The 16454-nt window shown below is 41.2% G+C and overlaps 1 protein-coding gene across 3 annotated transcripts in view; it reads left to right on the forward strand.

Annotated features, from left to right (window-relative positions):
* Window positions 1–16454, forward strand: part of CFTR (CF transmembrane conductance regulator) — a 93181-nt gene that overhangs the window by 60572 nt on the left and 16155 nt on the right. For all 3 annotated transcript variants that reach the window (XR_013991147.1, XM_081023455.1, XM_081023456.1), the window contains 5 exons: window positions 74–224; window positions 1567–1794; window positions 3851–3951; window positions 7385–7627; window positions 9447–9602. Coding sequence is in view for 2 of the 3 variants with exons in the window: in XM_081023455.1 (XP_080879581.1) it covers window positions 74–224; window positions 1567–1794; window positions 3851–3951; window positions 7385–7627; window positions 9447–9602 (879 nt within the window). In the remaining variant the exon portion in view is untranslated. The remainder of the gene's footprint in view (window positions 1–73; window positions 225–1566; window positions 1795–3850; window positions 3952–7384; window positions 7628–9446; window positions 9603–16454) is intronic.

A 16454-nucleotide genomic window follows, 5' to 3' on the forward strand; every position in this document is an offset into this window, starting at 1 on the left:
AATCACCAATTTGGAATTTGTAACGTAGAGGGGACGTTTACTGTGTCAATAGCATTTTTCTTTCATCCTGCAGTTAATGCTCATTGTGATTGGTGCTATAGCAGTAGTATCAGTCATACAACCCTACATCTTCCTGGCATCTGTGCCTGTGATAGGAGCCTTTGTTATGTTAAGAGCATACTTCCTGCACACTTCTCAGCAGCTGAAACAACTGGAATCTGAAGGTATGGCTGGCAAAAATTGGTAGATTCCTAAAAGATACAAAAATAAACTGAATAGAGATTTACCATTTCACTTTTCCTCCAGCTCCCTCTAATTTCCCAATGCAAGATTCCAAAGTCTGAGGACAGAATGCACCCCTGTAAAGACATTCAGCGAAAACTCAGGAGCAGACTAATAAAGTGTGCTCTGCTTTGCAGAGGGGGAAATGTTATGAGCATAACTGCAGCACAACAGAGTGTTATGAGATTTGGCATATGGAATGGATATGTATCGAGAGACAACTTACTTTTTATTAGGGAGGCAAGCTGGTTAGGAACATTCAACAGCCTTACCATTTTAGTAAATCCAGAATTCCTTAAATTTGTCCATTTAGTAGATTTTGGATTTATTCATAATTTGTGCATTGTTATTGGTAGGGTTTTGCTGCTCCTTACTATTGTGACCTAAGTCCAGTGCCTTTGAGATGTCTTATGCATCTCAAAAAGCAGTGTGTAGTATGGAGATGGGAAGTTGTTGCTCTGCAGATCATTTTGAGCTTCCATTTTCATAATCTTTTAAGTTTAACAACTTCTAGAGAGCCATAGGTACCCCAACCCTGCCCTAGTAGGAGAACTGTGCCTAGAGAGGCAGATTCTGAAGGGCGGAGGTTTTTCTTGAAGCCTGGGGGCATATCTGTGTATAAGAGGTTATCCTTTAGGAAAAAGAAGAGCCTGGCATTGTGTTGAGCAGTTGACAAATACGACATCTGTTGTTTCATAAAGGGGGTCACTTTCTTTTATGGAAAACAAACTGTTGGAGAGGTTAACTCTACATAACACCATCTTACTATTTTTCTTGCATAGAAGCAAACTTTGAAGGATGCTTCTAAAAGCTTTGGAGATTCAAACGGATCAGTTGAGCTCCTTGAATTTGGTTTCAAGAAACTCACTTTTACTCACGGCAGCCAAAATCATGTGGTTAGCATTTAAGCCCATTGATTCAATTGAACCTTTAAAGGGCACAGGGCTAGGTGAAAGATGGCAAATGGCACCAAGATACTAGGAACCCTTGAAGAATAAGCAAATTAGATATGCAGGTTTTTCTTTTGTTCGACGTGCAACCACACAACTTGTAGCAGTTGCAGATATATACAGACTGATATCAAAGAATGGAGAGTAGATATTCACAGTCTGTGAAATGCTGTTCTGAATGTTCTTTGACATGATGTAGTGCTATAAAAGAAGGCAAGAATATGTCTAATGGAAAACGTATTTGTTATCTTTGTGTTGTTGTTTTTAAAAAAGACCCAGTTCATTTCTGGAAAGTACTAAAACTCTTATTATTTTCAATTTGCATTGTTTATAGCAAGAAGTCCAATTTTCACACATCTTGTTACAAGCTTAAAGGGGCTTTGGACACTCAGAGCTTTTGGACGGCAACCTTATTTTGAGACGTTATTTCATAAAGCCCTGAACTTGCACACGGCGAACTGGTTCCTTTATCTGTCTACATTACGTTGGTTCCAGATGAGGATAGAAATGATTTTTGTTGTCTTCTTCACCATTGTGACCTTTGTTTCTATTTTAACTACAGGTACGTAGCTTTGCTTTCTATACTAAAATGAGGTTAAAAAAGAAGAAGTTTTGCTGCATATTCAGACCTTAACTAGGTTGCATATAGTACTTCTTCCAGTCTCCATAATACTGTCCACACGTCCTAAGGGCCTTTTAACTGATGTGCTGGGGTCAAGAGACAGAAGTGGGCTTGACCAATGGAAGTGATTTTCACCTTTGTACAGCAGGCCACATTCCAGCAGTGCGAAATTATTTTTCTACACTTCTCCATCTCCACCTATGCAAGCAAGAGGCGTTATCGCAGTTCAGGGTCACATTCGCAAAAGAATTAGAAAGTGGTGTGGAGCAGAGCCAGTGAGTTGTGTGTCTTGGGAAGAGACAAAGCTTGGAAAGAACCCTGAAGTCCAGACAGAACATTAGGCTCCTCGGTCTGAGTTTCCACAGCCTTGGTCCAGTGCATTTGCCCACAAACAGCTAAAGTAGGTTGGCATCTGTGCTAGAGATGCTCATGGAAACTGGGGGGGTCTTCATTCCAAAGTGAACTTGCCAAATTTGTCACCCACCAATTAAAGTGCAGGTTGGACAAGGTTTACTTCGGGATTCAAACTCCATCTGAATTCCATAAGCTCATTCAAGGGCTGCCTTTTCTTTCATTTCCTTATACAGTGGTACCTTGGTAGTTGAACGGCTTGGCTCCCGAACACCGCAAAGCTGGGTGTTCCAGTTTGCAAATGTTTTTTGGGAAGCCAAACGTCCAACACGGCTTCCAATTGAGTGCAGGAAGCTCCTGCAGCCAATTGGAAACTGCCCCTTGGTTTTTGAACTGTTTTGGGAGTTGAACAGACTCCCAGAACGGATTAAGTTTGACAAGTAAGGTACCACTTTAAATTCCAACAGCTTGGGGAGAAGAGTCGGTGGAAGAAGATTGGAAGAAATTTAAAGACTATTTACAGAAATACTGCAAAATTAATGATTGTTAGAATGATGTCAGAATGAAGTTAAGTGGCTTTAGCAGCAATGTTATAAAGGAGTATGTAAAAATGGATTGTTAACAGGTGAGAATCTAAAGTTATAATATATTAAGTTAAAGGATTAAGATAAAAACAAAGAAGGAAAGGATTTGCTGAATTGACTAACTGAACTGGAATACAAAAAAGGGTGGTGTGAGGAGGTCAGGGAAACAAGTAAATGAAAGACAAGACATGGAAAGATTGATTTGTTTTTAAGTGTTCTTATCTTTCTGTATTTTGTATTTTTTCTTTTTTTCCCTTTTCTTTTTTTCTTGTTTTTGTAACCTTTTCTGAAACTTTAATAAATATCATTTAAAAAAAAAAAAATTCCAACAGCTTGGAACTGCTGGAAAGGCAGATGACCTGCAGACAGGGCTGCAAAAACCCCTGGAAGGTCTGGAGGTGACGCTGTATAATCCCTCCCTCAGCTTTATTTAAGAGGGAGGCGAGGGAAGCTTTCCATATAAATTCCAAAGGAGAGACAGCATGCCATCATGTCATATCCTCTCAGGAGCTTTGCAGCTAATTTGTAATGCATTCCCCTTTCTAGAGGTCTTTCTTTTTTTTAAAGTGCATACAGTGGTACTTCAGGTTACAGATGCTTCAGGTTACAGACTCCGCTAACCCAGAAATAGTACCTCGGGTTCAGAACTTTGCTTCAGGATGAGAACAGAAAGCACGCCTTGGTGGGAGGCCCCATTAACTTAAAGTGGTACCTCAGGTTAAGAAACAGTTTCAGGTTAAGAACGGACCTCCAGAACAAATAAAGTTCTTAACCCGAGGTATCACTGTACTGTACTTAAAAAAAATAATGTCCTGAGATCTGGAACAGACTATCTACTGGTCGCATGTGCAGTTGTTGTGAACCACATTTAGACTGGTTCATCCATCCCTTATCAGTGCCTCATACTGTACTATAGTGCATTTTGGCTCAGCTTGTTCCTCCTTACAGTACTAATCTGTGCATTTCTCACCTTTTGTATTTGGGCATGGATCTATTATTGCATCACTTATGTAACTGCCCCTCTACATACAGGTTTTTAAAATGTGTCTTCGTACTTGCAGGTAACGGGGAAGGAACAGTTGGCATTATTCTTACACTAGCCATGAATATTATGGGAACCTTGCAGTGGGCCGTGAACTCAAGTATAGATGTAGACAGTCTGGTAAGAACCATGAGTGTACAGTTATAAATATGCTTGTACTTGTAAATATTTGCTAATAATTCACCCATAATTCAGTTATCATTGGGTATAGTTCTTCTACAGGCCCAATCTTGGGCTGTCAAGCTCTTTCAATGGCTCTCCATTATTTTCTCTCTCTTTTTGTTATGGCAAACATTTACTTAACCCTTCTTTTTTTGTCAGTTTAGTACACACTTTCCATTGTTCAGCCCTCATAATTTTGGCTTCAGCCAACACTCTTGCTGTTTATTTATTTTATGTTTCCACTTATCTCCTTCAGAAATCTTTATAACATTACAGCTGCGTATTTTGCAGATCTGTATTGCATAATGATATGTTGTATTTCATAGCTTTGCCCCAATAATTCTGATGACAACATTTTTTCCACTGTTACTTTCCTCCCCACCTACCACCCCTTTCCAAGCATCTGTTACATTAGCATTTTCTTCCTTTCCGTGTTTTTCAAATTGCCACCCTAGCATTGCAATTGCTACTTGCTTCTGGCACTCCTAGATTGCATGCCAGCAGGGAGACTTCTCAAATTGCAGACTCAAATGGTGTTCAGAAAGAGGACTATCACATTGGCTGAAGGGTACTGAATATTAATACAGAACACTAAATATTAATTTCAGGAAAAATCTACTAGAAGTGCATAATATGCTACAGCCTTTGTCATCAAATTATTCCACTGTTGCTGTCTATCTCATTTAATGGTGTTGGCCATTCACAGATCTACATAGCTTCTGGGGAGAAAAAAAAGGAATTAATTATTTCCCCCATGAACATTTTCATTTGGATTTTTGCTTTCAAATTCCATGAGCTCATGAGGAAGTATCTAAATGCCCTGTAAAATCTTATGCATGTATTTTTTTACATAGGACATCCTCTGGGTCTCTGCAGTTAATTGCTCAAATGATATTTTCAGGTGTGATGATTAGTCCTTACAAAGAATTTGTTAAAAGTGCTGCATAATTTCAAGCAAGAATAAAGAAAAAATGCATAATATGTGGGCTATATTGGATTCCTCATCAATTACAAAATGTTAGGCTGATGAACTGGAAATATAGCGTTGTAGTGAAAAACGGTTGATGCAAAATTTGTTGCAAAGGATTTGGAGCTAAGCAGATGTTTCCATGCCACAGAGATATACATATGTTGTGTACATTGTCTTTGTACTTTGAATGTTATAATTATTCCCTCAATTTAAAAAACACACACCACTCATTCAAACCTGCTGCCCATTCCTCTCGCTTGGTCTCAGCTGACCTCTGCTAAATCAATGACCTTTCTCCATCAGTTTTTAAGGGCAGTTTTGGTGTGCATACTTTTGCTTTGGGACATTGCTTCCCCCCTCTGCATCATCACACAAGGAGTTACATATGCAGAGCAGGACTCCACTAAACACCACATCAGAGTATAGCACAAGAAATACAAGACAGATGAGAAACTCCTGTCCCCCAAGGTACATATTGTTGTTGTTGTTTAGTCGTGTCCGACTCTTCGTGACCCCATGGACCAGAGCACGCCAGGCACGCCTGTCCTCCACTGCCTCCCACAGTTTGTTCAAACTCATGTTAGTAGCTTCGAGAACACTGTCCAACCATCTCGTCCTCTGTCGTTCCCTTCTCCTTGTGCCCTCCATCTTTCCCAGCATCAGGGTCTTTTCCAGGGAGTCTTCTCTTCTCATGAAGTGTATTGGAGCCTCAGCTTCACGATCTGTCCTTCCAGTGAGCACTCAGGGCTGATTTCCTTCAGAATGGATAGGTTTGATCTTCTTTCAGTCCATGGGACTCTCAAGAGTCTCCTCCAGATCATAATTGAAAAGCATCAATTCTTCGGTGATCAGCCTTCTTTATGGTCCAGCTCTCACTTCCATACATCACTACTGGGAAAACCATGGCTTTAACTATACGGACCTTTGTTGGCAAGGTGGTGTGTCTGCTTTTTAAGATGCTGTCTAGGTTTATCATCGCTTTTCTCCCAAGGTACATATACAAACTAGATTATCTTTTCCCTTATAATTCTGTAAGTGAGATAACTCTGACAGAAGCCTGAGGCTTACTGAAGTTTATTCTTTTCATAATAAACTGGTTTTGCATGATAGACCAGTGACTTTAATTGCTTACTTTAGAAATGTGTTTGCAAATGCATTTCTGCTATTATTTGTCATATTTTATATCATGCCTTTGCTGTTTGGATATTGGATGTACATGGATCTTGCTTCAGCTTCAGCTTTCTTTTCTTTTCAGCAGTAATGTTACTGTTCTCCCCTGTGACTCGAAGAAAATGTGTGCGCAATGGTGGGGATGGCTGGCACGGCTGCGTTTGAGCAGCAAGCTGCGCCCCCGCCGAGCTTCCCTATTGGGTGCCCAACCGGGGAGGAGCGTGATGCGCCAGCTCTGGAGTTGAAGCAGGGGCGGAGCGCCCCCTGCATGATGCGGGAATCGTCTCCCGTTCACAACTCCTCCCTTCCTGGGAGGAGGAGAGGCTTTACTGTTCTCCCCTGTGACTTCAGATGTGTCTCTTTCAGGGGGGAAACAAAACACTTTCTTGAACTCCTTTCGCTTTTAAATTCAATTCACATTAGTTATTTCTTGCCACTCCCCTAGCTTCATTAAATCAGCTATTTTTTTTTTAATAGAAAGGGAACAAGGCTTCTTCCCTTTCTTGCCTTCTTCAGAGTCACAATTTCAGTCATCACATGATTGGTTTTGTCCCGGCTACATTCTATCTTTTCATTTACCAGTTAGTGGTAGTTAATGAGCAAGCCATTCACAGCTCATTTATTTGAATAAAGTTTTTCTTTTATTCTTTTTGCTTCCAACAACTCAGTAGTAGTATGAGCAACATATGGATAACTGAGTGGCCTTTCTTTGAACTTTCTGACCAAAGTAAATGAATCAAAAGTGCCAATCAGGACTTAGGAACAGTGTTTTCCGAAGTCTGACTGCATGACAGCCACACAAGCAGAAAAACAACCAGTTAACCACAAAGACTTGCAGTACTTTCCCACCATTAACGCACAAAGATTCTTTATCATGAGGTTTGCTTTCCCATGGTGAACAAGTCCCATTGTTGTCCTAAGAGCTGAAAGGTCAGGATAAACTAATAACTGTCTTTCAGAAACTCTTTTTAAGAATAGCCCTGCTAAAGAATCAACTGTGGCAGAAGCAGGCTACCGCTGCTCATCTTAACACTATCACATACAATTAATAGGGAATATATATATATATATTAAAGTGTCAGAGAACCAAGTACTTTGTCCTCACAATTTATACACTACAAAGTAAAGATTGATTTGTTGACATCAAACTCAATAGGGTGAAGTTTGTCTGCTTCTGTGTCAAGCTATGTGTGTGGGGGGGAAAAAGATGTTTCAAAAAATGACTTCAGTGGTTCTTGGTCTGCTTTTCAGATGCGGTCAGTGAGCCGAGTATTTAAGTTTATTGATATGCCAACAGAAGAATCCAAAACTGCACCGTCTTTGAAAAATGGAGAGCTTTCACGCACCCTCATAATTGAGAATAGGCATGCAAAAGAAAAGACTGTCTGGCCATCTGGCGGGCAAATGACAGTGAAGAATCTCACGGCCAAGTACATAGATGGAGGACTGGCCGTACTCGAAAATATTTCCTTTTCAATAAGTCCAGGACAAAGGGTAAGAATGTTTTAAATTAAACTCGTTTTAGTTAATCCGCTGTCAAGCAAGTGCCACCACTATTCCTAAAAGAAAAGTAATACTTGATTACTAACCTGAAGCACGTCACAATAAATATTGAAGTTATTTTAATATGCAGTAAATCATGTAGGAACATTTCACAATAATTATTCACATTATTTTAATATGCAGTGAGTTGTGCAGGAACAGAGGGAAAGCCCATTTGCTGGGTATTTGGAAAAGGAACCCACAGTTTCTAGAAATGCTGGGCATAGATAGAGCAGAGAGTTAATGAGAATTTGCCGTAAAAGCATGGAGGATGGGTAAAATATCCAGAAAATAAATTTTATTTCCTATTTCTGTACATTTACCTGATTTCGCTGTCTCTTTGTTTCGCTGCTTGTCTGGTGGGAAGGCTTGCTAATAAATATGTAAGTTTGTATATAGAAAAGAAAAATATAGGGTAGTGTGCTAGTAACACAATATCAAATTGAAATTGAAAACATTGTAGGTGAGATACAATATCACACCTGCAGATGCAATGGGGTCTCTTGCCTGGCCTCCCCCCTGCTGTCCCTCAATCCTCTATAGCATATTTGGGGGCATACAGGGGACTGAAGGAGGAAGAGGAGACAGGGGAAGTCTTAGGATATTCTCTTATGACACTATTAATAATAATAATAATAATAATAATAATAATAATAAAATTTATTTATACCTTGCCCTCCCCAGCCAAGACCGGGCTCAGGGCGGCTAACAACCAATAATAAAAACAAGTTGATTAAAATACAATTTAAAAAACAAGATTAAAATACAACATTAAAACATTAGGATGCAGCCTCTTCACAGGAGGAGAAAGGAGAAAGAAAGAGGGGGAGGGAATCAAACTGATTCTAAGCCAAAGGCCAGGTGGAACAACTCTGTCTTACAGGCCCTGTGGAAAGAAATCAGATCCCGCAGGGCCCTGGTCTCATGAGACAGAGCGTTCCACCAGGTCGGAGCCAGTGTTGAGAAGGCCCTGGCTCTGGTTGAGGCTAATCTAACTTCCTTAGGGCCCGGGACCTCTAGGGTGTTGCTATTTATGGACCTTAAGGTCCTCCGTGGGACATACCAGGAGAGGCGGTCCCGTAGGTACGAGGGTCCTAGGCCGTGAAGGGCTTTAAGGGTCAAGCAGCACCTTAAATCTGACCCTGTACTCCACCGGGAGCCAGTGCAGAATGATTTTATTGGAAATCAATAACTTATATAGAAACATCGTTTAGATAGATAAAGCTCCTGGTTGGCACTTTGGTGCCAGAATAACATACAATATTTGCAGAAATGAGTTTCAAAAATAATAATAAAATAAAATAAAATAAATGAGTTTCCAGTTTTGGTTAGAAGCAGGGTTTTTTCCCCCCAGCCGGAACTCACCAGAACTCAGTTCCGGCACCTCTCAGGTGGGCACCATTGCCATTATAAGAGAAAAAGGGGGGTGTTCATGGTGAGTTCCGGCTCTTCTTTCTCTAGTAAAATAGCACTGGTCTGAACTATGAACTATGACTGAACTGTGGTTCATATGATTGGACGTTTGCCCAATTTTGATGCCAAGGGGAAGGTAGCAAAACTAGGGCAAAAATATGTTCTTGTTATAAGGACAGATTCTACCATATCATCAGAAGCTGTGCACATTCCTGCTGTTACATTAATATTTATGGTTTCAAGCCCATCTCAACACAAAACATTCTTCTCTGAACTGCTCTTCTGTTAATTTCTAGCACGCAAATGATTAATTTATGAGAGCGATTTCTTCATTAATTTATGTTTATAAATATTGCAGGTGGGTCTTTTAGGAAGAACTGGCTCAGGGAAAAGTACGCTGCTTTTTGCTTTTTTAAGACTCTTGACCACAGAAGGAGATATTCAAATTGATGATGTCTCCTGGAACACCGTCTCTGTGCAACAGTGGAGAAAAGCATTTGGAGTAATACCTCAGGTAAATTTACACTAGCCTGTAAAATAAGTTTTTACATAAATCAATCTGCCCAAAATTGTACTTTGTTGATGCACTAAACTTCAAATTGATTTAAAGTTAGAAAAGTGGAAAAGAAATAAAACCAGACCAGATAGATATAAGACTTAAGAGTAGGACAGAATGTGTGTGCATTCTTGTCTTCCCTGTTTGCAGGGCCTTCTCTGTAGTGGCACCCTAGTGATGGAATTCCCTCCCCCTGGACACAAGGATAACCCTCACAATACTGGGCTTCTGTCATGAAGTAAAAATGTATCTGTTTACCCAAGACATTGGTGGAATTATGTTAAAAGATTAGCAACTTCATAGCTGAGTTTTGTAAGAACTCTTGAGTGGATCCTATCTGGACCCAGTAACGTGTTAGTTTTTAGTTTGTCAGACAGGCCCACACCTTAATTTCCTATCACTGCTATTTACCTCAGTTCCTTATACGCCTTTCTTAAGAAAGTTAATCCGGTTCAAAGATGAATGAAATTGTAATAAAGGATTAATTCAGCAATTGCCTTTTCCTTCTTTAGCACATCTCCCTTGTCATTCCAAGGTCTGTCTGCCTCCATGGCTTGTTTCCTGCTTCAAATGTATTTAAATAATGTTTAAGTATTGTTGTTAATGCTGTTATCATTATTATTTTTTGCATCCCTTATTGTCTGCTTGCATTCCTTTTGCCCAAGTTTGTGTTCCTTATATGGGCAAGTATTCCATTTTCTGAAGGAAGTCTTCTTGCTTCTAGTTACAGATAGGTAGCCGTGTTGGTCTGCCATAGTCAAAATAAAAAAAATCCTTCCAGTAGCACCTTTAAGACCAACTAAGTTAGTTCTTGGTATGAGCTTTCGTGTGCAAGCACACTTCTTCAGATACACTGAAACAGAAGTTGCCAGATCCTTCTATATAGTGAGAAGGTGGGGAGGGGTATTACTCAGAAGGGTGGTGGGAATGGGAGATTGGCAGATAGCTGAGATGAGCCTGCTGACGACTCTTAACGACTGTAATAGGTCTTACAGGAAAAGGCAAGGGGTGAGAAGGTGAGAAATGGCTTAGTCATGTATAATGGGATAAGAATCCAATGTCTTTGTTCAAACCAGGTCTCTCCATGGTTTTAAGTTTGGTAATGCTTCTTCTTGCTTCTGTTAGCTTCTTAATAGCTGGTACAGTATCTTCTTCGCCTGGGTGGTACCTCTCCTGGTCTGCATTCCAGTTAAGCTGCTATTATTGTGGTTTTGAATACCCACCCTCAATCATTCTGGGGAGATTTCACCATCTTGACTTTCCTATTCAACTTCCTTTTTACCAATCCCTTCCTTTTTTTTAACTCCTCTTTGGAAGCCAAGTGTGACTGTGGTAGACTTTCTTGGCAATTGTCCACTTACTACTTACATATCTCTTGAATTTACTAGTGCTGAGGTCATTGTTTCTAAATGGTTCAACAACACAGGTCTCAGGGGCCACTTAAGTCCAGAGTCTGGTCATTTCCATGACAAACTTTTTGTGTGGAACACTGCATTTGAACCCACTCTTCGATAAAAATACTGAAATGTTTGCTCTGTGCTCAGGCTAACATACCTGTTCATTTCTTACTAATGGTAACTGGCTTAACATAGTCACATTCAACACTTGCCAAGAAATTTAAAGTAATTCCTCCAAGGTTCTCAGTTACTGATAAATTGGTGTGTCTACTACCTCCCCTGCTGCACTTTTAAAAGTAAGCAACAGAACAAAGAAAGCCTTTTGTGTTCCTGCTTCTAACCAAATTTTAATATTTGTTTGCTCTTTCCCTGTTCCCCGGAAGAGATGCAAATTTATTTTTAAAACTCTGGAGGTTACGTTCAAATGTAACATCCTGTCCCCCAGTTCACTGTTTCATTTTAAAAAATAATAAGTTTTTCCTTGCTTACTCTCAGTGGTTTCTTTCCTTCACAGAGCTTTCTTACACTGGATCAAGATGGTTGAATTCGTTAGGTGACCTGCCTCTAATTCCTGCTGTTAATTGCAGCGGTCAACCATTCAGGAAGGTTTTCAAGAAACCTCACTAGGCTCTCCCAGGAAATTACTTCCACATAACATAAATTTCTTCTCAGTGGCAGGCATTAGCTCTCCAACACTTCAAGGCATTAGAGTTCATTCAGTGTGTCTAAAAAGAATTGGGAACTGACAATATTGTGTGCCTCAGAATTGTTCTGACTTTCCTGGAACCGCAGTCTACTCATATCACTTAAATGAACTTCATACCTGTCTACTTTCAATATGTAAAAAATGGAGTACAGTTGCAATTTAGTGGCCCTCTTGTGTTACTGCCTGTAAAAGACACAAAATCCTTGTCAGGAAGGAAAAAGGAGTCTCATGGCAACACTAAGCATTGTTCTTAGTGGTCCATCTTCCTCCTATTAGAAAATAATGTGAAATGGGGAAAGGGAAGCTTTGAGAAGAGCAAGTGGCAAGACAACGCTTACTCCATTTGGATACAATTATAAGCATCAAAGAATGCAGTTTAGGGTATGTGTGGCTTGCTAGCATTAGCAAGAAGTTGAACTTGTAGTACCTTCTACAGTGGTACCTCAGGTTACATACGCTTCAGGTTACAGACTCCGCTAACCCAGAAATAGTGCTTCAGATTAAGAACTTTGCTTCAGGATGAGAACAGAAATTGCGCTCCGGCAGCACGGTGGCAGCAGGAGGCCCCATTAGCTAAAGTGGTGCTTCAGGTTAAGAACAGTTTCAGGTTAAGTACGGACCTCTGGAACGAATTAAGTACTTAACCCGAGGTACCACTGTACTCTGCATTACTAAACCCCCTTGCTCCAACCTGTTTTTAAATGGGTTACCCAAGTTAAATTTTTATATTCCAGTTTTGCTAGCTGAGCAATCAACCCATGTCCTTTTCCTTTTCTTCTTCATCATCATCATCAAAAAATTATGCTGCCCTTCACCTACCTGTAGATCTCAGGGCAGTTCACAGCAAAAAAAATACACAATGAGAACATCAAAACAAAACAATTAATTCCCCTCCCACAATCACATTTAAAAGGGTATAGGATGTTAATCAGCCAAAGGCCTGGTTGAAGAGGAACGCTTTTGCCTGGCACCTAAAGAAGTATAATGAAGTTGTCAGCTGAACCTCCCTGGGGAAGGCATTTCACAAATGAGGAGCCACTGCAGAAAAGGCCTGTTCTCATGTTGTCACTCCCAGGAGCTCCTGTGGGCACGCAGAAGGGCCTCAGATTATGACCGTAGTGTCTGGATTGGTTCATATGGAGTGAGGCAGTCCTTGAGGTATTGGGGTCCTGGGCCGTTTAAGGCTTTATAGGTCAAAACCAGCACTTTGATTTGGGCCCAGAAACGAACTGGCAGCCTGTGCAGTCGAGCCAAGATTGGTGTTGTATGCGAGCAACCTGGCCATCTCGCCTATGGCACTTGGGGTATCTGCTGCCTCTTCTAACTCTCCTCCCTCTCATTAGGTTGTAAATTTATGTATGTAAACATGGGAACTAAATGAGACCTTCATGAACATATGTAGGTTCAGGCCACATTCATGTACAGTGGTACCTCAGGTTACATACGCTTCAGGTTACATACGCTTCAGGTTACAGACTCTGCTAACCCAGAAATAGTACCTCGGGTTAAGAACTTCGCTTCAGGATGAGAACAGAAATTGTGCTCCGGCGGCGCGGCGGCAGCAGGAGGCCCCATTAGCTAAAGTGGTGCTTCAGGTTAAGAACAGTTTCAGGTTAAGAACGGACCTCCGGAACAAATTAAGTACTTAAGCCGAGGTACCACTGTATGAGTTTACAGAGGTCATAAGTAAGGTTGAAATGAAGTATAGTTTTTTAAAAAAATTATTAAACAGGGTAGTTCACAAAGTAAAAATGCAAGATAAAAAATACACAAAATACATAATAAAAACAAGAACAAAGCCCGCCCGCAAACCAAGAACTCCCTTCCTATAGACAGTTGCTGCTTTTAATTACAGTTGCATAGTATTCATATATCCTGTGACAAGAACAGTTGCAATGTAGGAAATCCAGCAGGAAACAAGAGAGCAGCAACAAAAAGTCAGCATTACAATGAGCTGAACCATCTGCTGACCTATACCCATGAGCAGAACTCCTAGGGAGATCAATAACAACTCTAAATGTTGGGCATGAGACCAGTATTGAGATTGCTTCCTGTAAGGAATCAATCCTGCAATATACTTCTTGGCTTATGCTTTCATCGATGCCCACAGGAGTCAGTGTGTCCAAGGGATGTTTGGTCTACGTTGAGATCAGATCCCAAAAGACCTGTAATTTCCAGTTATGTAGTGTTCCTGTTCACTGTTCTCCATATTTGACAGCTAAATGACACTGTCCACTGATGATTCTGTGAGGCCAATGTATGTTGCATTCAGGAGGATGCAACGATACTGAAAAGGGATGAGAGAAGTCATTTGGACTGCCAGATTCATCTAGAGATCTTTAAAAGCTCTGACCACAGGAAAAGCACACACAGATTTGATTTCCACTCAAATGCTAGTATATTAAAATCAAATACCCTGTTCCCACAATGGATATATACAATGGATGCTATGATAAGGGAGAGTTGCTCATAGTGTGAGTGCCTGGAGGCGGTTGGAGGATGGATGGCGGCCAATGGATTGAGGTTGAATCCTGACAAGACAGAAGTATTGTTTTTGGGGGACAGGGGGCGGGCTGGTGTGGAGGACTCCCTGGTCCTGAATAGGGTAACTGTGCCCCTGAAGGACCAGGTGCGCAGCCTGGGAGTCATTTTGGACTCACAGCTGTCCATGGAGGCGCAGGTCAATTCTGTATCCAGGGCAGCTGTCTACCAACTCCACCTGGTACGCAGGCTGAGACCCTACCTGCCCGCGGACTGTCTCGCCAGAGTGGTGCATGCTCTAGTTATCTCCCGCTTGGACTACTGCAATGCGCTCTACGTGGGGCTACCTTTGAAGGTGACCCGGAAACTACAATTAATCCAGAATGCGGCAGCTAGACTGGTGACTGGGGGCAGCCGCCGAGACCACATAACACCGGTCTTGAAAGACCTACATTGGCTCCCAGTACGTTTCCGAGCACAATTCAAAGTGTTGGTGTTGACCTTTAAAGCCCTAAACGGCCTCGGCCCAGTATACCTGAAGGAGCGTCTCCACCCCCATCGTTCTGCCCGGATGCTGAGGTCCAGCGCCGAGGGCCTTCTGGCGGTTCCCTCATTGCGAGAAGCAAAGCTACAGGGAACCAGGCAGAGGGCCTTCTCGGTAGTGGCGCCCGCCCTGTGGAACGCCCTCCCAGCAGATGTCAAAGCGATAAATAACTACCTGACATTTAGAAGACATCTTAAGGCAGCCCTGTTTAGGGAAGCTTTTACTCTGTGATATTTTACTGTATTTTCTGTTTCTATGGAAGCCGCCCAGAGTGGCTGGGGAAACCCAGCCAGATGGGCGGGGTACAAATAATAAATTATTATTATTATTATTATAGTGTCTGAATAGGATGGAAGTGACAGCGGCTATATTACCCCGACAGGAGTTGTATCCTGTTCCATATTTGCAGTTTCCTTATGCAATATATAAAAAAAATAGGGAGATTTTGGGATTTCACAAGCTTTTGTCTGTTTGCATGTAAAGTTTCCCGTTTCCTCATTTTCCCCCCTTCCTTGTATCTCATTAATGGATTTTGATCTGAAAGGTGTGATGTCAGTTAAATGTTTGGCCGGATTAAGAAACTAAAGGAAATTAATTCTGAAAATTACTTTACAAAAAGAAGCAGCATTCCTAGGAAAGTCAGCTGAATTGGCACATGAAAACCTAGTGTGGGCAGCATTTTGTTTAGAAGTATCACCTGTGCCATGGAGGTACCTTTCTCTTCTGAAAACTGGTTTGTTCACTTCTGTTTTCTTTGCCACCACAGGAGTTCAAAATATTTAAATTCCTTATTTAATATGCAGCAAACCAAGTGTAAACAGAGGTATGCCAGACATAGCTTCGTCTCTTGCCTTTGTGCCACCACACCCAGTAATCTTAAAGAAGCTAATCCCAAGTCAGATAACACCGCCATCTTTAAGAAACCACTGCCCCACATAAGAAAACAAAAGCCGAAATGTACATTCCCTGCCTTAGGGAAGTTATATTTCTCATCCCAGGGAAAAATATACCTGCTGAAATACAGAGAAAGAACCTGATATAGTTATTGCTAACTAAACAACACGCAGTACCTTCTGTAGTTTCCAGATTTCTAAGCACGTTCTCCAGAATAGTTCTGGTGGAATGAACTGGGATTTACTCCCAGATAACGCCTGAAGTGACAGCAGTTCTGGAGAATTAGTCTAAGGCTGCAATCCCATGCAGACTTACTGGAGAATAAGGCCTTCTGAACTCTGTAAACACACTTAGGGTTGGATGATAAGTGTGTTACTGCAAACAAGCCCATATGTACTTGATATGTTTGATAATGACCATGAGACATGCCAAAAATGACACGTTTGGGTATGGCAAGTACAGTTGTGAATCTGCCCTTAGTCAGATTCACAATTTTATTTTTTAATCTTTTATATTTATGTATATGCTTATTTATACAGTGGTACCTCTGACTACAAACTTAATTTGTACCGGAGGTCCATTCTTAAGCTGAAACCATTCTTATCCTGAGGCGCGCTTTCGCTAATGGGGCCTCCCGTTGCGCAAGTGCCTCCGGCGCACGATTTCTGTTCACATCCTGGGGCAAAATTTGCAACCAAGAGCAGCTACTTCCAGATTAGCAGAGCTCATAACCTGAAGCGTTCGTAACTAGAGGTACCACTGTATGCTGCTTCTTGGGCCTAGAAAGG

This window comes from Podarcis pityusensis (assembly GCF_964106645.2).
Source record: "Podarcis pityusensis genome assembly, chromosome: 10".
Taxonomy (NCBI): domain Eukaryota; kingdom Metazoa; phylum Chordata; class Lepidosauria; order Squamata; family Lacertidae; genus Podarcis; species Podarcis pityusensis.